The sequence below is a fragment of the Apodemus sylvaticus genome, chromosome 17 (assembly GCF_947179515.1).
Source record: "Apodemus sylvaticus chromosome 17, mApoSyl1.1, whole genome shotgun sequence".
Lineage (NCBI taxonomy): Eukaryota > Metazoa > Chordata > Mammalia > Rodentia > Muridae > Apodemus > Apodemus sylvaticus.
In genome coordinates, this window is record NC_067488.1 from 4,100,035 (window position 1) to 4,123,322 (window position 23,288).

General features: G+C 50.1%; 1 protein-coding gene across 3 annotated transcripts in view; it reads left to right on the forward strand.

The window, feature by feature from the left end:
* Spag1 (sperm associated antigen 1) overlaps positions 1 to 23,288 on the forward strand; it is a 59,344-nt gene that overhangs the window by 26,026 nt on the left and 10,030 nt on the right. For all 3 annotated transcript variants that reach the window (XM_052160714.1, XM_052160715.1, XM_052160716.1), the window contains 5 exons: positions 12,559 to 12,834; positions 13,145 to 13,244; positions 17,801 to 17,953; positions 20,240 to 20,400; positions 22,209 to 22,341. In XM_052160714.1, coding sequence (XP_052016674.1) covers positions 12,559 to 12,834; positions 13,145 to 13,244; positions 17,801 to 17,953; positions 20,240 to 20,400; positions 22,209 to 22,341 — 823 coding nt within the window. The remainder of the gene's footprint in view (positions 1 to 12,558; positions 12,835 to 13,144; positions 13,245 to 17,800; positions 17,954 to 20,239; positions 20,401 to 22,208; positions 22,342 to 23,288) is intronic.

Sequence of the window (23,288 nt, forward strand, 5' to 3'; positions counted from 1 at the left end):
GCCCGCGTCTCCAGTGTCAGTGAAGGAGTGTGCCTGCATCTCCAGTGTCAGTGAGGGAGTGTGCCCACATCTCCAGTATCAGTGAGGGTGTGTGCCCACATCTCCAGTGTCAGTGAGGGTGTGTGCCCGCAGCTCCAGTGTCAGTGAGGGAGTGTGCCCACATCTCCAGTGTCAGTGAGGGAGTGTGCCTGCGTTTGCAGTGTCAGTGAGGGAGAGTGCCCGCGTCTCCAGTGTCAGTGAGGGTGTGTGCCCACATCTCCAGTGTCAGTGAGGGTGTGTGCCCACATCTCCAGTGTCAGTGAGGGTGTGTGCCCACATCTCCAGTGTCAGTGAGGGAGTGTGCCCAAGTCTCCAGTGTCAGTGAGGGAGTGTGCCCGCGTCTCCAGTGTCAGTGAGGGTGTGTGCCCACATCTCCAGTGTCAGTGAGGGAGTGTGCCCGCATCTCCAGTGTCAGTGAGGGAGTGTGCCCACATCTCCAGTGTCAGTGAAGGAGTGTGCCTGCATCTCCAGTGTCAGTGAGGGAGTGTGCCCATGTCTCCAGTGTCAGTGAGGGAGTGTGCCCACATCTCCAGTGTCAGTGAGGGAGTGTGCCCACGTCTCCAGTGTCAGTGAGGGAGTGTGCCTGCGTTTGCAGTGTCAGTGAGGGAGAGTGCCCGCGTCTCCAGTGTCAGTGAGGGAGTGTGCCCATGTCTCCAGTGTCAGTGAGGGAGTGTGCCCGCGTCTCCAGTGTCAGTGAGGGAGTGTGCCCACGTCTCCAGTGTCAGTGAGGGTGTGTGCCCACGTCTCCAGTGTCAGTGAGGGTGTGTGCCCACATCTCCAGTGTCAGTGAGGGTGTGTGCCCACATCTCCAGTGTCAGTGAGGGTGTGTGCCCACATCTCCAGTGTCAGTGAGGGAGTGTGCCCAAGTCTCCAGTGTCAGTGAGGGAGTGTGCCCGCGTCTCCAGTGTCAGTGAGGGTGTGTGCCCACATCTCCAGTGTCAGTGAGGGAGTGTGCCCGCATCTCCAGTGTCAGTGAGGGAGTGTGCCCACATCTCCAGTGTCAGTGAAGGAGTGTGCCTGCATCTCCAGTGTCAGTGAGGGAGTGTGCCCACGTCTCCAGTGTCAGTGAGGGAGTGTGCCCACATCTCCAGTGTCAGTGAGGGAGTGTGCCCACGTCTCCAGTGTCAGTGAGGGAGTGTGCCTGCGTTTGCAGTGTCAGTGAGGGAGAGTGCCCGCGTCTCCAGTGTCAGTGAGGGAGTGTGCCCATGTCTCCAGTGTCAGTGAGGGAGTGTGCCCGCGTCTCCAGTGTCAGTGAGGGAGTGTGCCCACGTCTCCAGTGTCAGTGCGGGAGTGTGCCTGCGTTTGCAGTGTCAGTGAGGGAGTGTGCCCACATCTCCAGTGTCAGTGCGGGAGTGTGCCTGCGTTTGCAGTGTCAGTGAGGGAGTGTGCCCACGTCTCCAGTGTCAGTGAGGGTGTGTGCCCACGTCTCCAGTGTCAGTGAGGGTGTGTGCCCACATCTCCAGTGTCAGTGAGGGTGTGTGCCCACATCTCCAGTGTCAGTGAGGGAGTGTGCCCGAGTCTCCAGTGTCACTGAGGGAGTGTGCCCACATCTCCAGTGTCAGTGAAGGAGTGTGCCCGCATCTCCAGTGTCAGTGAGGGAGTGTGCCCGCGTCTCCAGTGTCAGTGAGGGAGTGTGCCCGCATCTCCAGTGTCAGTGAAGGAGTGTGCCCACGTCTCCAGTGTCAGTGAGGGAGTGTGCCCGCGTCTCCAGTGTCAGTGAGGGAGTGTGCCCGAGTCTCCAGTGTCACTGAGGGAGTGTGCCCACATCTCCAGTGTCAGTGAAGGAGTGTGCCCGCATCTCCAGTGTCAGTGAGGGAGTGTGCCCGCGTCTCCAGTGTCAGTGAGGGTGTGTGCCCACATCTCCAGTGTCAGTGAGGGAGTGTGCCCATGTCTCCAGTGTCAGTGAGGGAGTGTGCCCACGTCTCCAGTGTCAGTGAGGGAGTGTGCCCACGTCTCCAGTGTCAGTGAGGGAGTGTGCCCGAGTCTCCAGTGTCAGTGAGGGTGTGTGCCCACATCTCCAGTGTCAGTGAGGGTGTGTGCCCACATCTCCAGTGTCAGTGAGGGAGTGTGCCCGCGTCTGCAGTGTCAGTGAGGGAGAGTGCCCGCGTCTCCAGTGTCAGTGAGGGTGTGTGCCCACATCCCCAGTGTCAGTGAGGGAGTGTGCCCACATCTACAGTGTCAGTGAGGGTGTGTGCCCACATCTCCAGTGTCAGTGAGGGAGTGTGCCCGAGTCTCCAGTGTCAGTGAGGGAGTGTGCCCACATCTCCAGTGTCAGTGAGGGAGTGTGCCCACATCTACAGTGTCAGTGAGGGTGTGTGCCCACATCTCCAGTGTCAGTGAGGAAGTGTGCCCGCGTCTCCAGTGTCAGTGAGGGAGTGTGCCCACATCTCCAGTGTCAGTGAGGGAGTGTGCCCACGTCTCCAGTGTCAGTGAGGGAGTGTGCCCACATCTCCAGTGTCAGTGAGGGAGTGTGCCCGCGTCTCCAGTGTCAGTGAGGGTGTGTGCCGGAGTCTCCAGTGTCAGTGAGGGAGTGTGCCCGCGTCTCCAGTGTCAGTGAGGGTGTGTGCCCGCGTCTCCAGTGTCAGTGAGGGAGTGTGCCCACGTCTCCAGTGTCAGTGAGGGTGTGTGCCCGTGTCTCCAGTGTCAGTGAGGGAGTGTGCCCGCGTCTCCAGTGTCAGTGAGGGTGTGTGCCGGAGTCTCCAGTGTCAGTGAGGGAGTGTGCCCGCGTCTCCAGTGTCAGTGAGGGAGTGTGCCCGCGTCTCCAGTGTCAGTGAGGGTGTGTGCCCGTGTCTCCAGTGTCAGTGAGGGAGTGTGCCCGCGTCTCCAGTGTCAGTGAGGGTGTGTGCCCGCGTCTCCAGTGTCAGTGAGGGAGTGTGCCCGCGTCTCCAGTGTCAGTGAGGGTGTGTGCCCGCGTCTGCAGTGTCAGTGAGGGAGTGTGCCCGCGTCTCCTGTGTCAGTGAGGGAGTGTGCCCCCTAGAGAGTCAGGGCAAACAGAGGAAGAGCAGCACCGCCCTGCTTCCCTGTCCTTAGATAGGCCGCCAGCAGAAGGCATGGCCCAGATTAGAGGGTGAATCTTCCCACCCAAAAGATTAGAAGGGAATCTTCCCACTTCAAATCAAGCAAAAATTCCACAATGGTAGGCCCCATTTTTAAAATTTTAGTTAATTTCAGATGTAGTCAAGTTGACAACCAAGTAAAGCTATCACAAATACAATTTCCAAAACTTATTTTTGTCTTATATTCAGAGTTTCTGTCAACTGATTGCTCTAAGTGGCCGTGCCTGCAGGACACCAGCCATTTGCAAGTTAACTTTAAATCTGCTCTGTCTCTCGAAGCCGGACTTGCATGCCTGCACTAGCCTGCTCAGTGTTCAGTCTTAGTGGCCCATCTTAGCTGACTGCTGTACTCCAGCCTCTCCCGACCCAGCCTCTGAAGAGGGGGCTCACTTCACGTGTACTGCCAAGCCTGGGTCTATCCACAAGGTCTCCCATCCATGTTGCTTGTTTTTATTATTCTAACAGCAAGTGTCTTTCACAGTGCAAAGGTTTTTAAAATTTGTTGAAGTTAAATTTACTCAGTTTTAGAATATAAACATGTTTCAATGTCTTATCTGTCAACACTGTGCCTAGTCCAAAAGCATGAAGATTTTCCTTCTGTGTTTTTGTTGTTGATTTTGTCCTTGAGACAAGGTTGCACTAAGTAATGCTGGCTGGCCTGGAACTCTCTTTAAACTCAAATGTGTCTGCCTGTTTCTGCCTCCACCTCCTTCCACGCTGGGATTAAAGGAATGGGCCATCACACCTAGCCCACTTTTCTAATTTTCTAATCCATTTGATGAAAACTGTTCTTACTTATTTGAGTCGCCTTTACTCCATGTCAAAGAACTAATTGGTCAGTCTCCCATGGACAGAAGAATTGTGGATGTCATTCTTTTGTACTGACTTACATGTCTGTCCTCCCTATACTGCTCTGTCTTAACATGGCTTCACAGCCAATTCTTCAAGCCAAGACATGCTGGTGTGCACCCCCTCCTTCTCATGAAACCCTGTGGTGTGCTGGTGTGCACTCCCTCCTTCTCATGAAACCCTGTGATGTGCTGGTGTGCACTCCCTCCTTCTCATGACACCCTGTGATGTGCTGGTGTGCACTCCCTCCTTATGAAACCCTGTGATGTGCTGGTGTGCACTCCGTTCTTATGACACCCTGTGATGTGCTGGTGTGCACTCCCTCCTTCTCATGAAACCCTGTGATGTGCTGGTGTGTGCTCCCTCCTTCTCATGACACCCTGTGATGTGCTGGTGTGTGCTCCCTCCTTCTCATGACATCCTGTGATGTGTTGGTGTGCACTCCCTTCTTCTCATGACACCCTGTGATGTGCTGGTGTGCACTCCCTCCTTCTTATGAAACCCTGTGATGTGCTGGTGTGTACTCCCTCCTCATGAAACCCTGTGATGTGCTGGTGTGCGCTCCCTCCTTCTCATGACACCCTGTGATGTGCTGGTGTGTGCTCCCTCCTTCTCATGACACCCTGTGATATGTTGGTGTGTACTCCCTCCTCATGAAACCCTGTGATGTGCTGGTGTGCACTCCCTCCTTCTCATGAAACCCTGTGATATGCTGGTGTGCACTCCCTCCTTCTTATGAAACCCTGTGATGTGCAGGTGTGCACTCCCTCCTCATGAAACCCTGTGATGTGCTAGTGTGCGCTCCCTCCTTCTCATGACACCCTGTGATGTGCTGGTGTGCGCTCCCTCCTTCTCATGACACCCTGTGATGTGCTGGTGTGCACTCCCTCCTTCTCATGACACCCTGTGATATGTTGGTGTGTACTCCCTCCTTCTCATGAAACCCTGTGATGTGCTGGTGTGCACTCCCTTCTTCTCATGAAACCCTGTGATATGCTGGTGTGCACTCCCTCCTTCTTATGAAACCCTGTGATGTGCTGGTGTGCACTCTTTCTTTCTTATGAAACCCTGTGATGTGCTGGTGTGCACTCCCTCCTCATGAAACCCTGTGGTGTGCTGGTGTGTGCTCCCCCCTTCTCATGACACCCTGTGATGTGCTGGTGTGCACTCCCTCCTCATGACACCCTGTGATGTGCTGGTGTGCACTCCCTCCTTCTCATGACACCATGTGATGTGCTGGTGTGCACTCCCTTCTTCTTATGACACCCTGTGATGTGCTGGTGTGCACTCCCTCCTTCTCATGAAACCCTGTGATGTGCTGGTGTGCACTCCCTCCTCATGAAACCCTGTGATGTGCTGGTGTGTGCTCCCTCCTTCTCATGACACCCTGTGATGTGCTGGTGTGTGCTCCCTCCTTCTCATGACACCCTGTGATGTGCTGGTGTGCACTCCCTTCTCATGACACCCTGTAATGTGCTGGTGTGCACTCCCTCCTTCTTATGAAACCCTGTGATGTGCTGGTGTGCACTCCCTCCTTCTCATGACACCCTGTGATGTGCTGGTATGCACTCCCTCCTTCTCATGAAACCCTGTGATATGCTGGTGTGCACTCCCTCCTTCTCATGACACCCTGTGATGTGCTGGTGTGCACTCCCTCCTTCTCATGACACCCTGTGATATGTTGGTGTGCACTCCCTCCTTCTCATGAAACCCTATGGCTCTTCGCTCCCTTACCAGCACATGTACTGTGGTGGGCTTTTCTTTTTCTTCCTTTACTTCTTTTTGTTGGTATTGTTTTGAGACAGGACCTTACTTTGTAGCCCATGCTGTCCTGGGACTTGCAATCCTCCTGCTGTAGGCTCCTGAGAGCTGGGGTTATAGACATGAGCCACTAACTATGGCCAGTACTGCTCTCATTTCTCAGTATTGGTGACTTTGAGTTCCTGGCTGGCTGGCTTCCACCAAAGTTTGGGATTGCAGAGGTGTGTCATGGCGCCTTGGACTCTTCTTCACTGAAGGATGGCTTTTTAAGGATGGTTATGGGCTTCTTAAAGGACGACAGTTCTTAGGCTTGCCAGGAAAGCAGTGATGCTGTTCTTTGTTTGCTTTGGTTTGGTTCTGTGCTTTTAACTGGAATATCCCTTACCCTCCCTCCTGTGTGTGTGTGTGTGTGTGTGTGTGAGAGAGAGAGAGAGAGAGAGAGAGAGAGAGAGAGAGAGAGAGAGAGAGAAAGCAGACAGTTAAAACATAGTGATATGTTTTATAGAATTATTTACTTTCCAAGGAAACTTCAATTTTAATTACATATACCTTTTTTGTCTTGTTTTGCCTTGCTTTGTTTGAGATAGGGTCCTTGATACATAGTACAGGCTGGCCTTGAACTCATAGCTGTCTCTCTGCCTCTGCCTTCTGAATGCTGGGATTACAGTTGTCCACTGTTCTGCTGCTCTGCCGTACTTGTACTTATAGGTCATACAGTGGGCATTTAGAAAGATGAAGTTGTCACGTTGGCACAGTTCTGGGTCACATGGTTGGAATGTGGCCCTATCTCTGTGAGCTCAGTCTATAGACTGTAAGTTGTTGATAGGTGCAAATTGTGGGCAAAGAAGTTTCACCAAACAGTGCTCAACAGCACTAGGCTACATTCTCAGTCAGCATGTGCGCACACACATGTGTGCATGTATGTGTGTGTGTGTGTGACTGAAGCTAGGGCCTCGTGTGCCAGGCAAGTGCTGTACCACTAACTTTATAGTGCTGTGATCCAAACTAGGATAGTCATGGCATGTCACATAGCAGACCTCAGCTCTGTGAGAACCACTTCTGACCCTAACACTTGGTCCCCTTACCGAGATTGTCTGTAGATTAGGGGGTGAGTGAGGTAAGATTCAGAAAAGAAAAAGAAGTCCTGACAGAAAAACAGAAACACTAGGAGTTTCCTTTATCAACCATTAAAGAAAAGGCAACACAGACTAGCCAGAACTCCAGCGTTCAGAACAACAGACCTGGAGGCGTGTGCTGGCCTCCGCCACGGACGCAGCTCTAACATTCAGCAAGAGGGCCCTGAGCTTCGGACGTGAGAAGAGCAAGCGGAGTCGCTTTTAGGAAACTAATGTTATGCTACAGTCTAGAAGGGCATTAGCACATCAGAAAATTTACATGTCTGATCCCAAGACAGCCTAACAAAGAATTCTTCATCATTATAGGGAGCTTTGAGGATCATGGGAAAAATGTAGCAAGAAGTCTTTTATCTCCTTGGCCGGGCAGCTGCTTGGTTACAAATTCCACCTCAGTGGCCAGGCCCAGTTCTTCAGTTTTATTTCTTCTCCGAAGACTTTGTGCATGTGTACAGTGTATCTCCATTATATCCACCTCAGGCCGACTCTCTCCCAGACTCCTGTCTTGTCTCCCCCTCGTGCCCCACTTCCATATTTTGTTATTTATGTATGTAACCCACTGAGTCCAGTTGATGTTGCCCATATGCGTTTGGACTCGGGGAACCACCCAGTAGTAAAACTCCTAAAGCAAGTGGCTCTTCCTCCCCTAGCAAGCATCTGGGGTGCCTCGGGGTGGGATATGGGGATCCTCTCCCTTATCCACACTGGAAGTTTTAAGTGGATTGATCTTGTACAGGTCTTACTTAGGCAGCATGGCGGCTGTGGGCTCCTTTGTGCAGCAGCCTTGTAATGACCAGGGAGCAGCGTTGCACAGCAGCTGCCCGCCCCGGCCTCTCTGCCCCCAGCCTCGGGGGGTGGGCACGTTGATATACATGTCCCATCTGTGGCTGAGCACTCGTAGTCGCTTGTACTTTTGAAAAGAAATGCATTGTCTCCATTAACTACTACCCAGCACAGTAAGAACTTTCTCTGACCAGAAAAAAAAAATCTATGAATATAAACAGTAATATTTAGAAAGTATTTAACAACATGAATATTTATAAGAAGATATCAGTACAGCTGGCGGCGGTGGCGCATGCCTGTAATCCCAGCACTTGGGAGGCAGAGGAAGGCAGATTTCTGAGTTCGAGGCCAGCCTGGTCTACAGAGTGAGTTCCAGGACAGCCAGGGCTATACAGAGAAACCCTGTCTCGGAAAAACAAAACAAAAAACAAAACAAAACAAAAACAAGAAGATATCAGTACAGTCTCCTGAGAGTCTGTGATTTCCTCATCGTGGGTTTTACCCTATTTGCTATCCTATGAGCAGATTTCCTGCTGTGGAACAGACTCCAGGGAGGTTCCCGGTCAAGATCTGCAGCTAGTGTGAGGGCCTCCTCATCTGGTTGTGGTAGACACAGCAATGGTGACGCCTGCTTGTTCCGGGTACCTTGGGGGCCTCTGGTCAATAGCTCACTCATTGGGAACCAACCAGTTCATCCTGGATTCCGTTTCACAACTGACAGTTGGTGAAGCCCTGTTCTGTGCTGGAGGCTGAGGCTGCAAGCCAGCAGGTTCTCGTCACCGTCCTCCTACCTCTGTAGACCGCGCATTAAGGACTCCTGCCTCCAGCACAGCTTCCATCTGTTCCTGTCTCTTCTTCCCTAGCAGGACCGTTAGGAATGTTCGCTCTGACACGGCCATGGCTTTGGTGCTTTATCTCGTCACTTATCAGTCTGAACGCAATCTGACACAATGAGCATCTGAGCCTGGCAGAGTAACTTTTGTCTCTAATCCCAGCCTTCGGGAGGTGAAGGGAGGAGATCAGGAGGTCAAGGTCACTGCTCTCTCCTCGGGAATTCAAGGCCGGCCCGGGCTCAAGTCAAGCACTCATGTTCTTATAGTGCTGTTGGTGTTTAAAGTGAAGTATAAGAAAGTTAAAGTCACTCACAAGCAGAAAAATAACAACTATGTCTTTTACCCTGAAATTCTACAGGATTTGGAGCTATAAGGCAGAAATTTCTAAGAGCTGCAACAATATGCAAAATCATAAAGACCAAGATAAATGTGATTTACATAAACATTACAACCCCAGCCATTTCTGTTTGGCAGCACGTGATCCACTGAGAGTGAACTCCGAACTAGGAGAGCAAAGGGTTAGTGAGCTTATGACATGAATGGGTTACAAAATGGGAATCACAGGATGCACAGACATGTTAGCAGGCAATCGCTAGGGAAGGTACTACTATAATCACTTATTATTAATTATGAAAATTAAATGTACTTTTCTATCAAAGTGGCCAAGATAGAGGAAGAAAGTGACCTTTGCTGTAAGTTAAGGTGGTTTTGAAAATATTGATACACATTTTTGACTGTGACATTTAAATATCTTCTAATCTATACATGATTGTGGAAAAGGCACAGAATGAAGAGTCAGAGATGGTCTCTCTCTCTTTTCCTCTCTTTCTTATTCTCCCGGCCTCTCTCTCTCTCCTTTCTCTCCAGGGTCTCTATGTAGTCCTGGCTGTTCTCTTAAGCTCCGCTCTGAGAATCTGAAGGTGGGGGCTAGTGTGGGGGTGGAGTGGGGGGTTGGTGTGGGGCTGGTGTGGGGGTGGAGTAGGGGTAGGTGGGGCTGGAGTGGGGCTAGAGTGGGAGTGGTGTGGGAGTGGTGTGGGGGTGGAGTGGGGCTGGAGTGGGGCTGGTGTGGGGCTGGTGTGGGAGTGGTGTGGGGCTGGAGTGGGGCTGGTGTGGGAGTGGTGTGGGAGTGGAGTAGGGGTAGGTGGGGCTGGAGTGGGGCTAGAGTGGGAGTGGTGTGGGGGTAGAGTGGGGGTGGAGTGGGGCTGGAGTGGGGCTGGTGTGGGAGTGGTGTGGGGCTGGAGTGGGGGTGGAGTGGGGCTGGAGTGGGGGTGGAGTGGGGGTGGAGTGGGGTAGGGGTGGCATTGCATATGGAACACTTGCGCAGGGACCATCAGAGAGAAACATCTTGTGAATCTATTCAGTGATTGATATAGGATAACCATCCTGCTTCAGGTTTCTGATGACAGTGACAGTTTACCTAGAATAAATGAGGCCCTGGCTTTGATACATCCATAGACACTTGCCCCATGTTCATACACCACACACAGTGCTACACACACACACACACACAGTCAAACAAACGCACAGACGCAAACATACACAGACAGACACACACACACATACACACACACACACACACACTTTTGACCATTCCTTTCCTGCTTTTGCATCTTTGTTTAGAAAGAAGGGCTTTCAGTTTAGAAGGCAGTCACCCTCTGCTGCTCATCAACATAATTTTCAAATTTGGCAGACTTCGGCTGATTTGGGGACCTTTCTGTCACCCCTCAAAGCTGTCTCACCCCTCTGCGGGGTTCCGTCATCCACAGCCCTAGCTGCCCACCTCCAGTCACTAGTATTTTGTCTTTATGCTTTTGCATATGTTTTGTTTCATACCAATGTAAACATACAATGTAGCCTTTTGTCTTATTTTTTTTTGAGACAGGTCTTGCTGTGTAGCCCAGGCTGGCCTGGAACTTGAGATCTCCCACCTCTGCCTTCGTGCTGGGCTTATAGGTGTCCCACCACTATGTTTGAGATTGATCGATTGAGATTGATCGATTGACTTTCTGATATTGAACTACCGTTTTCTTCTTCTTTTCAGTTTTGTTTTATATATACAAGTGTTGTATTTGCATGTATGTAATTATCCCACATGCATACTTGATGCTCCGCGTGCATCCGGGTCTCCTGGACGTGGAGCTGTGGATGGCTGTGAACCTCCGGATGAGAGCTGGGCCAGGACTCCGGCCTGCACGTTTTCATTCTTTAGACACATCCATCCCTCTTCTCATGGTGCGCGTCGTTTTAGTGTGTCATTCAGACAGACGCTTAGTGTTTCCCTCAGATGTTTTTGCACCACTCCCTTGTCCACCCTCACTCCCAGCCACCCCTTCTCCTAACGTTCATTGTCTCATTGTTGCTGCTCTTACCCCACATGCTCCTGGTCTCCGTCACCCTAACACTCTCTGTCCCCACAAGAGACTCCTCGGGTCACTCCCGGGTCACCCTTTAGTGGACTTGTCAGGAATCCTCCTGGGACCTGAGGATCTCACCACACCCACACCCTGATGACCCTGTTGGTATTGACAACTCCAGGGATACTAAGTATGTCTTTAGGACACCGCCTCCTGACAGTCCACCTGGATTGTCCCATCACTGAGTTCCCAAACAGACCCATAGGTCCCTGTGCTTACCTTTCCAGAAAAAAACAACAACAGAAAACCTTTGGTTTTTTGTTTTGTTTTTGATTCTCAGCCAGCGGGTGCCTGTCCCCCTCCCTCTCCCAAGTCACCCTCTGTCTTCTCCAGCCGTGCTTCCATCCGGGGCTTCAGGGTGAGGACTTGAGGAGAGTTACCAGTAAAACCAGGGGCTTTGCTCTGTGTTCCTGCTGGACCCAGACTTGGGGTTTATTTTGATTATCAAAAATATTTTATATTGTTCCACTAGCTGAGCCTCTTTTGGTTAGTGATTCAAATTGGATGTTTCATGAACCTTGCATTTGAGCATGGTAGTTCATTCCTGTAATCTCTAACACTCAGAAGACGGAGGTAGGAGACTTGTCATGAGTATAGGCCAGCCTGGTCTGTGTATGAGAATTGGTCTGGAAAATTAAAAGAAGGGAGAAAGTTTTTGCTTTACCGTTATCACTGTCTGGACAGTCCTTTGGTGCCGTGGCCGTGACCGTGGCCGAGTGGCCAGTCGCCATGGGTTCTCAGAAGATGATGTGGCTCTCTGACCTTTCCATGTATGAAAGGGGAAGGAAAACCCAGCCAGGAAAAGTTGATTAGAGATCATTGAAAAGAATGCTTGGGAACATGAGTATTTGTGAGCTAGGTTTTGTTTGTTTGGGATGAAGACTCAGTGGGCAGCCCTGGCCACCTCCTGTGCTCTGCCTGTCTCTGTTTTACCACCAGCCTTTTAAAAAAGCATTGTGTTCTCTGTGAGTTCAAGGCCAGCCTGGTCTACACAGAGCTACACTGAGAAGCTCTGTCTTGAAAAACCAAAACCAAAACAAAGAACAAGCCTTGATTTGAGGTCCTTAGTTACTCTGCTTTACTGACACCACAGCTGAAGTACAGTGCCTGAAACTTGCAGTTGAATTCAAAAATCTTCAGTTTGAATAAGGCGACTGAGGAGAAAATTCAGTTTTGTTTTTATTCTTTGAGCCTGTCTTCTTATGTAGTCCATGCAGGCCTGGAGCTGGTCATGTCCTCGGTGCGCTGTGATTATAGACATGCAGTTTTACCATTTTTACTATTTTTAAGACCTCATTAAGCTTATATACTATGATTTTGCTGAATTCACTTTGAAATTAATTGAAAAGATTTTACTTTCAAGTGACCATTTCCTCCCAGCTGGTTCACATAGGGAAGATGGTGCCCCCACAGTCAGCATCGTGACTAGTGACTTCACTCATTCCTGAATTGGGAATAAATACAAGCTCTACCTGGACAGGTGTGGTCGGTGTAAAGATGGCTTTAATCTCGGCTGGCTCCAGATGGGCGCTGGACCGGGTCCTTGGGGATCCTGGGGCAGGCGGAGCAGGACGCCTACTTGGGGTGGCGGGGAGCTGGGACTCCGCCCGCGGGGTGGCGCCGCCCGCACCGGCCAGGCTGGATCGTGGGACAGGGATGCACTCACCTCCCCGCGCGCCCTTCCCTACAGCGACCATGGGCAACATTCAGAAGAAGCTGATGGTCCGCAGCGAGGGTGGCAGGCGGTCGCGGCGGGGCCGGACCCCGGGGCCCCGAGCCGAGCCGCAGGGAGGCCTGCGAGAGACAGTGACGGCCGGAACCGGCGACAATCACCACCCGGAGGAGCCGCGAGCCCCAGACAGTCCCGGCCGCCTCAAGAGCCGCGGCAACGAGCTGTTCCGCGGCGGGCAGTTCGCCGAGGCGGCCGCGCAGTACTCGCAGGCGATAGCGCAGCTGGAACCCACAGGTAGGGGAGCCGCGGTGACCGGCGCTGGCCCGCATTCCTTCCGGCTGACTAAGGGAACCGTGAGCAATACCTCGGAATGAGGAGCCTGTGCTGGCCAGGCAGGTTTGCACGGATCTCTGAGGTCCTACCTTCCCCAGTGGGAGTGGCGGCTACGGGGACAGCTCCTGGGAGCTCTGCAGGATGAGCCAGCCGGCTGTAAGTCTGACTGCAGCACTGCTGAGACTGCAGTCCGGTGGTTTTTTTTTTTTTTTTTGGAGAACTGTGATTTTGCTGATGGGTTTTAACTGTGTTTAATTAAATGTGGTTTTAGGAAGTGCAAATGCGGATGTGCTAAGCATCTTGTATTCAAATAGAGCGGCATGCTACCTCAAAGAAGGGAACTGCAGGGGCTGCATCCAGGATTGTAACAGGTAAACCTGCTCCAGGTTTGTCAAGAGACAATGTGAAGAAGGCAATGTTTAATATCTCAAGTTGTCTATGAAAGAGCCCACTTTACTAAGACTGCTCATAAAATGTTTTAACAAGAATGTAAAAAATCCCCACATCTACACACACACACACACACACACACACACACACACAATTGAAAAATTATACAAACCTTTTCTCCCCTGCTGCTATCATGATCTCTGGATTTCCCCCCCCCCCCCTTCTGGAATCCGGGAGACTCGCTCCAGGCCACTTGCCACCAGGGTAATTTCTCCTGGATCTTGCCTGGATTGTAGACTCCTAGCCCGGTGAGTGTGCCGGGTTCAGTCTCTCGCCCTCCGCCACACCTCGCTCATGGATGCTCACTGCCCTGCAAGGCTGGATGAACGCAGGCACAGGACCCAAACATTTGTTTGCTTTTACCATTAAGTGATAAACCCTTTGGCAAGATGTACCTAATTAGCGCATCTGAAAACAATAAGAAGTGATGTTCTAGACCGACTGACACAGGCCTGGTTTCCTCCTGCTGTTTCATAGGATTAGAGTGTCCCGTCTTTCACTCTTGGATGGCTGGGCCATCTATCTATGAGCCCGGTTCCGAGGCAGACGGTTTGCTTCCTTGACTGGTCAGCTCACTGACGTGCAGTAAGCTCCAGTGTCCACAGAAGGCTGTGCGTTGCTTGTTTTGTTTTGTTTTTGTTTTGGCAGTGTTACAGGTTGGAGTTTAGTAGACTAGCATCTGGAGTCTGGTCCAGCCACAGCTTTGCTGGCTCCCGTTAGCTAACTGCTGTGTTGTTAGGATTTCACGAGTTAATTGACATCAGGTGTGCAGCTTGACATCCGTCATGAGTATACGACTGTGAACACAATCAGATACCCCGAACCTCAGCTCATTCCCCACAAAACCTGTTCATGTCTGCCATTGCTGTGGCCCGAGAAGGCCACATGAGTGTGAGACAGACGTGTGGTGTGTGAACGGTAGCGAGCATCCTCTCACCTAAGCAATTCTTTCTTTCTTTCTTTCTTTCTTTCTTTCTTTCTTTCTTTCTTTCTTTCTTTCTTTCTTTCTTTCTTTTTTGTTTTTTGGATTTGGTTTTTTGGAGACAGGGTTTCTCTGTGTAGCCCTGGCTGTCCTGGAGCTCACTCTGTAGACCAGGCTGGCCTGGAACTCAGAAATCCACCTGCCTCTGCCTCCCAGAGTGCTGGGATTACAGGCGTGCGCCACCACCGCCCTGCTAAGCACTTCTTTCTAACACACTTCCCAAGAGGAACCTGAGATGGGACTCCAGGCTGTGCCTCGGGGCTGGGAAGGAGGATGGCTCCTGGGGGAGAGCAAAGGCCTGCTGGGAAGGGAGGGGCCTTGGCTGTGGAAGAGTGACCTTAGAGCTGTGTTCTCAGCCAAGGAATGTGGCTCTGCTAGTCAGGGCTGACCTCTGTGTAGGCTGACCTACTTAGGTGTTTTCTTTGATACCTGGTGAGAGTCCCAGTGGGACAAGTTGGAGATAGTACCTAGCAGGGTGCATTTATTCTCAGATTTTTTCATTTATTTATTTATTTATTCATTCATTCATTCATTCATTCAGTTTGCATCCTCCCTCCTCCAAGTCCTCCTCACACAGTCCCCTCCCCCATCCCTCTATCCCCTTCTCTGAGAAGGGGGAAGTCCCCCCCTGGGTATCAGCCCACCCTGGTACCTCAAGTCATGACAGGACCAGGTACATCCTCTCGCACGCAGGGAAGCCAGATAAGACAGCCCAGTTAGGGACCAGGATCCACGGGCAGGCAGCAGAGTCAGGGTAAGGCCACTCTCCAGTTGTTCACCCGCATGAAGACCGAGCTGCACTTCTGTGTGTGGGAGTGGGGGCTTGTATGTTCTTTGGTTGGTGGTTCAGTCTCTGAGAACCCCCAGTGGTCCAGGTTAGGTGAGTCTGTTGGTCTTCCTACGGAGTCCCTGTCCTCTCCAGGTTTAATGGCAGAAAAGACAAGATATGCCCTCAGGAGCATGTTCAAATAGCAATGTATTTGAATCTGTATGAACAAGGAATAGCTTGTTAGTAAAATATGTGACTGTCTCTTCTAGCTCCAATGCACACATTTTCAAAGAGACTTCCTATTTAATTTTTAGAAATAATCTTTGCTTTCTGAGAAGTTCCATGAGTTCTTATTACCAGATAAGTGGTATTACAAGTCAAACTTTGAAAGGGAATCCAGGAGTCACGTCTCAACCCAGCAGCTGGGAGAGGGGGGCAGCAGGATTAGGAGCTGAAAGCTATCCCAAACTACAGAGTTTGAGGTCAGCCTGGGCTACATTAAATCCTGACTCAGAAAAACCAAGCCAGACATTCTAAACTAGGGAAACCTTTTAACCTGTGAAGGTATTGTTTATAGGATTTAATTTTTTAAGGAATTTATTTTAAATCATGTGTGTGCATGTGTATGGCACATGTGTGAGTGCCTGAAGAGCTGGCATTATAGGTGCTTGTGAGTTGCCTTATGTGGATGCTGGGAATTAAACTCAGGTCCTCTGGAAGGGCAGTCCATGCTCTTAATAGCTATGTCATTTTTCCAGCCCAAGATCTAAAAACAATGTGTTTGTGTATGTGTGTGTGTGTGTTTGTCTGTGTCTGTATGTGTAACCCAAGGAGCCAGAAGAAGGTCTCAGCTCCCCTGGACCTGGGGTAGCAGGTGGTCATGAAGCCTTCCTACGTGGGTTCTGACAACTCTGGTCCTCTACAACAACAGCAGTCAGTTTCAACCACTGACTGACTGAGTGAGTGACTCCAGTCTGAAGATTAATGTTTCTGTGTCTCTGGAGAGGCTGTGTTTCCCAGAGGTTTGTCCACAGAATCACTCTTGGGAAACTGGTGGTGTACGCGAGGCTCTGGGAACCCTCCCTCCTCAGCTTCTCCACACTTAGTTTGCAGGCTCCCTGTGAGATACAGAAGCTATCACATCTAAGCAAAACTGGGAGAAACAATGTTCTAAAAAGTGAGCTTTTTTGCATAATTGTTTATCAGCCAAAAAAACCCAAACAACAACAAGAAGAAAAACCCCAAACCACATCATCAGAGTGTGGGAAACAATGTTCTAAAAAGTGAGCTTTTTTGCATAATTGTTTATCAGCCAAAAAAACCCAAACAACAACAAGAAGAAAAACCCCAAACCACATTATCAGAAGAACTCTTGAAGTTGTTGGAAACATGGGCACTCGCCTGTCATTCGCACACACGTACAAGCACACACACACACATCTCTGGATAGCTTCCTATCTAGACTATCTAGAGAGGCTAAAGTTGCCTAGTCTTTCTCTGCCTCTGCGTGGTTTTGCCACCTTCTGACAGACGTGCCCCACTGGAGATGCCTGAGCAGCAACTGTTGACCTGAGCAGCCGGCCTCCGGGTAAGCTCTGTCATGCTCACCACACTTGTCTGTGGTTGTGGTTAGAGATTGTTTTCTTCAATGGCATTTCCATTGACAAGCTCACACTCATTTTCGAGATAGTCAATGGATGAAAAACCTAACTGTTCATTTCCTATGTTAGGAAGTACTTATAGTTGTGTGGCCCATTCTATCAATTTGAGATTCCAAGCTTGGGCCATCTTGATTGGATCTGCCGAGTCTGGGGCAATGAAAGCTGGAATGGAGGTGATGCGGGTGTGGCGGGAACACCTCCTCACTCTCTGGCCTCACAGATGAAATTTATCTTTAGTGATATTGAAAGTGCAAGATGAAAACCCATGACTAGTAAACAGTTGTAGGCTTAGTCCTCGATTCTCTTGTGGTTTGTTGCTAATAAACTTTTTATAACTAGTAATGAACCATAGAAAGTGTTAGAAAGCTGATTCAAAAAACATCAAGCAGGTTCTTGTGGTTTAGTAGTGATGCGCCTTGTTAAATGTATGGATACGATTAAGGTGTGTGTGTGTGTGTGTGTGTGTGTGTGTGTGTGTGTGTGTGTGTGTGGTGTGTAGGACAGCGGTCAGCATCCAGTGTCCGCCACAGCCACTCCCCATTTTATTGTTTAAGACAAAGGCATTCACTGAACACGGAACTCCCTGCTTAAGGGCTCTCTCCAACTGGCTCTCCAGTGCTCCCAGCAAATCTGTCTTCACCCCTTAAGCTCTGGCATGGCAGGCGGATTCGTGTGGTTGGTGTGTGTGGTTCTGGGAACCTCGGGTCTGTTTCCTTAGCTGTGAGACTTTTGTTTCTAATCTGTCCACCTGGCTCTGCTGTGGGGTGGGGATGGGGGTTGGACTAGGAGGCCAGTGTGGCTCTGGGGAGCTCACACCTCATTGTGGGCCAAGGACAGTAGAGTGCTCTCTAGTCAGTGGGTTCAAGGACAATGTGATAGCTGTTTAACCTCTGGTGTGTCTTTCTGATAGATTGCCAGGACTCCAGGGTGAAATATCAGGTGTGATGCGTGGGGGTCCAGCTCTGCAGTCTGCATCGTAAATAAGTTAGCAATGTTAACTTAAGTCCTGCTCAGTTAAAGGGTCCTGCTCAGGGTAAGTGACTCGGAACGCCTTGTCCTCTTCAGGGCCCTGGCACTCCATCCTCTCTCAGTGAAGCCTCTTCTGCGGCGAGCTATGGCCTATGAGACGTTAGAGCAATACAGGAACGCATATGTGGATTATAAAACAGTGCTGCAGATAGACTGTAGGATCCAGCTGGCAAGCGACAGTATTTACAGGTAAGCTGGTCTGAGACCGCGCTCCGCCCTCCGCCCTCCGGGGTCCTCTGTTGGAGAAGGGTGGGGCTGCACCCTTCCTCCTGAAGAATGCAGTCAGCGTCCTGGGCTTTCAGAGAACCCCACTCTTCCCAGCTGACTCCTGACGGCTCCTGAGTACTCTAGACTGCGACCTCTCACATCTTTATATTTCTTTCTGTGAAGTTACTTCATCCTGACAACACACTACAGCTTCCACATGCTTCTTCAGTCTGGGTGTTGGAAGGTGTTTCCGTGGATGTCACCCTGACCCCAGGACAGGATCTAAATAGGGACCATGAGCAGACTGCTGTGCACATCTCACGGAGCTCCTGTGTTCCTGCGGGTGGCACATGTGTCAGGGACACCGGGACCTCCGTTCTTTTTTTTTTTTTTTTTTAAAGATTTATTTATTTATTATATGTAAGTACACTGTTTTCAGACACTCCAGAAGAGGGCGCCAGATCTTGTTATGGATGGTTGTGAGCCACCATGTCATTGCTAGGATTTGAACTCAGGACTTTTGAAAGAGTAGTCGGTGCTCTTAACCACTGAGCCATTTCTCCAGCCCCAAGGGACCTCCGTTCTTTATGCTCAGCACAGATGCTTCTTACACCCGCTCATGTGTCCTTGTAAGGAGCCTCCCAGGGGGACGGGGAGGGGGGAAGAGGAGGAGGAGGGAGGGGAGGAGGGATGACATATCTGAGAGTTTGATCTAATTAAAATTCTGACCAACTAACACCCCCCATCCCCCCACCCCACCCTCCCACCCCCACCCCACCCCCCACCCCCACCGCCGGGGAGGTTGAGACAGCAAGAGCTTTCAGACTCGGCCTGGAATGAACCTTAGTGCCTGGCCCCGAGCTCAAGCCCTAACAACAGAGACATCATAATACTCACCTAAAAATTGAAAGCTATGCATCAGATAACATTTTCTAGTTACACATAGTATTTTCTGATTTCATTTTCCCAAATGGTTGCTTCTCAAGAACTCCTGGACTGTCCTGAACCCTCTACTGGTCTTAGTGTGCAAAAGACAAAAGACAAAAGGCAGATCTCTGTGCCATGGTCTCTGCCTCTCGGCAAGCTAGAATATAGTTAGGGGACAGCGTAAGACTGAGGACCCCAGGTAGGACAGTGGGTTGGACAGTAAGATGGATGGATTGTAGATGGGCGTGGCTGCATGGCCATGGCTACCACAGAGGAATCACTAGAAGTATCTCTGAAGAGTGCTTAAGGGAATACCCGAAGGATGCGGCCCAGGTGGACAGGGTGGATGACCTGGTTCGCAGGAATCCATGCTGGCATTCCCTGGGGTCCCAGCCTGCTTTGGTCGGAGCTTTCCCTTGGTAGTCACCCAGCTCACTGGAAGAAATGTCATACAAAGTCCAAGCATCCCAAACTCTGAGCGCCCCAAACCCGTAATGATTCAGAATTGGAAACTTTTTGAATGCCTTCATGAATTTCGGGTTTAGAATTGAGTCCTGGACCTCAGCAGTTAAGAGCACTGGCTGCTCTTGCAGAAGTCCTGAGTTCAATTCTCAATAACTGTGGCGTGAGTCAGTGCAGCATCTGTGAAGGTTCCTAGTCATGGTACCCAGACCACAGCTTTCTTATTAGGCTGCCATGTGGCGGTCATTTGGGCTGGTATGTGTGTAGGAGGGACATTGCTGTGACCAGTGCTGACTCCATGTTTAACTTTCTGTGGTTTGTACATTTACCTAGGATAGTTTCAGAGAGGCTGACTTTAAGGCTGTCACTTTCTAATGGCATTTAAAAGTTCTGTTATCATTTTATAAGAAAGATGATATGCAAAGTGCCCAGTCTACAGAGTGAGTTCCAGGCCAGCTATGGCTGCATTGAGAAACCCTGTCTCAAAACACGAACAAAAACAAAAAAAGGAGAAGAAAATGGTCTACTTAAGTAATCAATGCCAACTTTGAAAATCCTCTGGAAACATTTTAGTTTATATGGACTGGATGTTTTCTGCACCTAAGAAGAGCACAGAGGAACAGCTTGCTTACTCTGACTTGTTTGTTTGTTTGTTTGTTTTTGTTTTTGTTTTTTTGAGACAGGGTTTCTGCTGTGTAGCCCTCAAACTCAGCCTGTAGACCTGGCTGGCCTTAAACTCAGAGCTCAGTCTGCATTTGCTTCGTGGGAGCTGGGATTAAAGGTGTGCTCCACTATGCAGTAGTTTGACTCTTGATCGAACCTTCATTAATATAAAACATGAATTCCTTGATCAGTACCAACAGTTGATTTTCTCTTTAGAATAACACGAATCTTAACAGAGCTAGATGGATCAAAATGGCGGGAGAGACTGCCGCCCATCCCGGCTGTACCTGCATCTGAGCCACTGCCAGTTCAGCTCCCTGCTGGAGAGACCCCAGACCCAGACGCATGTCCCAGCAGCCGCACGCCCAGCAGCACAGGTACGGAGGACTGCCCTTGTCTCCTCATGAGGGAACAGAAGCTGAACCGTGGGGTAGACGTGGGGTCAGGCTTTTCTCCCTCCCAACTCTATTTAGGAAGCTGCGTCTCATCTACATCCTGTGTACAGGAAAGACAGGCAGGTAGGAAGTAACCAAGCCTGCGGCAATGTCTTAATGTGCAGCTGGCATTATTAAGAGGAGGAGGAGGAAGAGAAAGAGGAGGAAGAAGAGAAAAAGGAGGAGGAGGAGGAGGAGGAAGAAGAAGAAGAAGAAGAAGAACAACAACAACAACAACAACAACAATAAATTATTTCGCTCTCCAGGGAACCACGTGGCAACGTGACAGGAATAAGAGGGCTGTGTTAAAATGAACCATATAACTGCTTTGGGGCTGGCGAGGTGGCTCTGTGTGGAAAGGGGCTTGCTGTGCAAGCCTGAAGACCTTACTCTACCGACCGTGCCTCCAGTGCCCAGCTTTGTGGGTTCCGAGTAAGGGTTTTCACGTGGTCCAGACTGGCCTCTAACAGGCTGTGGAACCACAAATAACCCTGAGCGCTGCTCCTCCCCCCTCTCCCTCCTGAGTGCTGGGACCTCAGGCTTGTGCCACCATACCCGCTCACCAGCGGTGTTTGTAGCCCTTTCGTAGACTTATTCTGCCATAATTCCAGCTTCATGAAACTCTAAAGTACTATTACCCAAGTGCTTAAAGGGACAGTGTGCTTTGCAATTACTGGAAACTGTGGGCTTGCGGGTTCCCTGGAGCAGCCATGTGTGACAGTTAGCTTTACACCATCTAGTGTCCTGTGTCCCGGTATATGGGGGACTGCCTTCATCTCTAACACAGCTCTTGTTCCTGTTAGTGTCTGCAGATTGCCAGCGGGGAAGATAAGACATGACAATGTGTGTAACACAGCGGCACTGCACTCTCTGATGTGTGTGACACAGTGGCACTGCTCTCTCTGATGTGTGTGACACAGTGGCACTGCACTCTCTGATGTGTGTGACACAGTGGCACTGCTCTCTCTGATGTGTGTGACACAGCGGCACTGCTCTCTCTGATGTGTGTGACACAGTGGCACTGCTCTCTCCGATGTGTGTGACACAGTGGCACTGCGTTCTCTGATGTGTATGACACAGTGACACTGCTCTCTCTGATGTGTGTGACACAGTGACACTGCATTCTCTGATGTGTGTGACATAGTGGCACTGCGTTCTCTGATGTGTGTGACACAGTGGCACTGCTCTCTCTGATGTGTGTGACACAGTGGCACTGCGTTCTCCGATGTGTGTGACACAGTGGCACTGCTCTCTCTGATGTGTGTGACACAGAGGCACTGCTCTCTCTGATATGTGTGACACAGAGGCACTGCTCTCTCTGATGTGTGTGACACAGTGGCACTGCGTTCTCTGATGTGTGTGACACAGTGGCACTGCGTTCTCCGATGTGTGTGACACAGTGGCACTGCTCTCTCTGATGTGTGTGACACAGAGGCACTGCTCTCTCTGATATGTGTGACACAGAGGCACTGCTCTCTCTGATGTGTGTGACATAGTGGCACTGCGCTCTCCGATGTGTGTGACACAGTGGCACTGCACTCTGTTCTCATAATTTGAAAACAGCAGCATCACAACTCTTCATACATTTGGCAGCTTCTCTTTTATTTTATGTTTTGTTCTGTTTAGCCTAGTGCCTCTTGTGTGAGGGCGTGGCTCCGCAGTGGAGAGTTTGCTGATAATTGTTGTTAAGATTTTATAGATGTATTTACAGAAATGGTTTTTTCTGTGTTTTTATTTTATTGGTCCTGTAGATGAAAAAATGTTCCAAGCCCTCAAGGAGGAAGGAAATCAACCTGTAAAGGACAAGAGTTATGAAGCCGCCATTAGTAAACACAACGAATGCTTAAAGACTAGCAGCCAGGCGCATGCGGTCTACACAAACAGGTGAGTTCTTTATGATTTATGTAGGCCTTTGAATAGTTTTAATTATTTTATTTATTTATTTTGTGTGCTTTGGTGTGAGGGTGTTGGATCCCCTGGAACTAAAGTTAGAGAGAGACAGGTGGGAGCTGCCATGTGGGGGCTGGGAATAGAACCCTCATCCTCTGGAAAAGCAGCCTGTGCTCCTAACCATTGAGCCATCTCTCTGGCCCAGTTTTGATTATTTTAAAATAACTTTTGAGAAGTTAACACAGTTCATTAATTCTATATAATGCTCCTAGGAATCAGTATGCAAGCTGTCCTGTGTGTCTCTGAAAGAGCTACAGAGATTGGAGAGGGATTGGGCGGATGAAGGTCTGATGCCCCTGGTCCCGTGAGCATCTTGGGTAACTGAGCTGGTCCTGCTCCGGCCCTGCGCTGTCTGCCTGGCCAGGCTGCAGCAAGCTGGGTCTAAGCTCTGCCCAGTGTAGACGCTGGTGTGGGGTGGAGGTGGGGTGACCAGTGTCTGACAGGGCTGTGTCCTTTTGCTTCTGAAGTGTCAAAGGCCTGTCTCTTTTCTTTTTAGCAGTGTATAACAGGAACTACCAGGCTGCTCTAGGATGTAGCCTATACCGTCTTTCCCACGTTTGATTCTTTGGGGATTTGGTGGAAGTAGGTATGGTATGAGATAACAGGAAGAATGAAGGATCAGTTTCAGGCATTTTCTAGCTGTATAATACAGTCTTTAAACTTTTTTTTTTGAGAATTTCATACATGTGGACTGTATTTATATAATTTTTACCCCTCCCTCTGATATATTCTTTTTTTTTAATGCGTGTGTTTTCCCTGCGTGGATGTATGTGCCCCACGTGTATGCATGACCTGCAGAGGTCAGCGGAGAGTTGGAGCCCAGCTACCACGTGACCTTTAGAGACCTGACCCAGGTGCCCCAAAGAGCAGTGAGTGCTGGG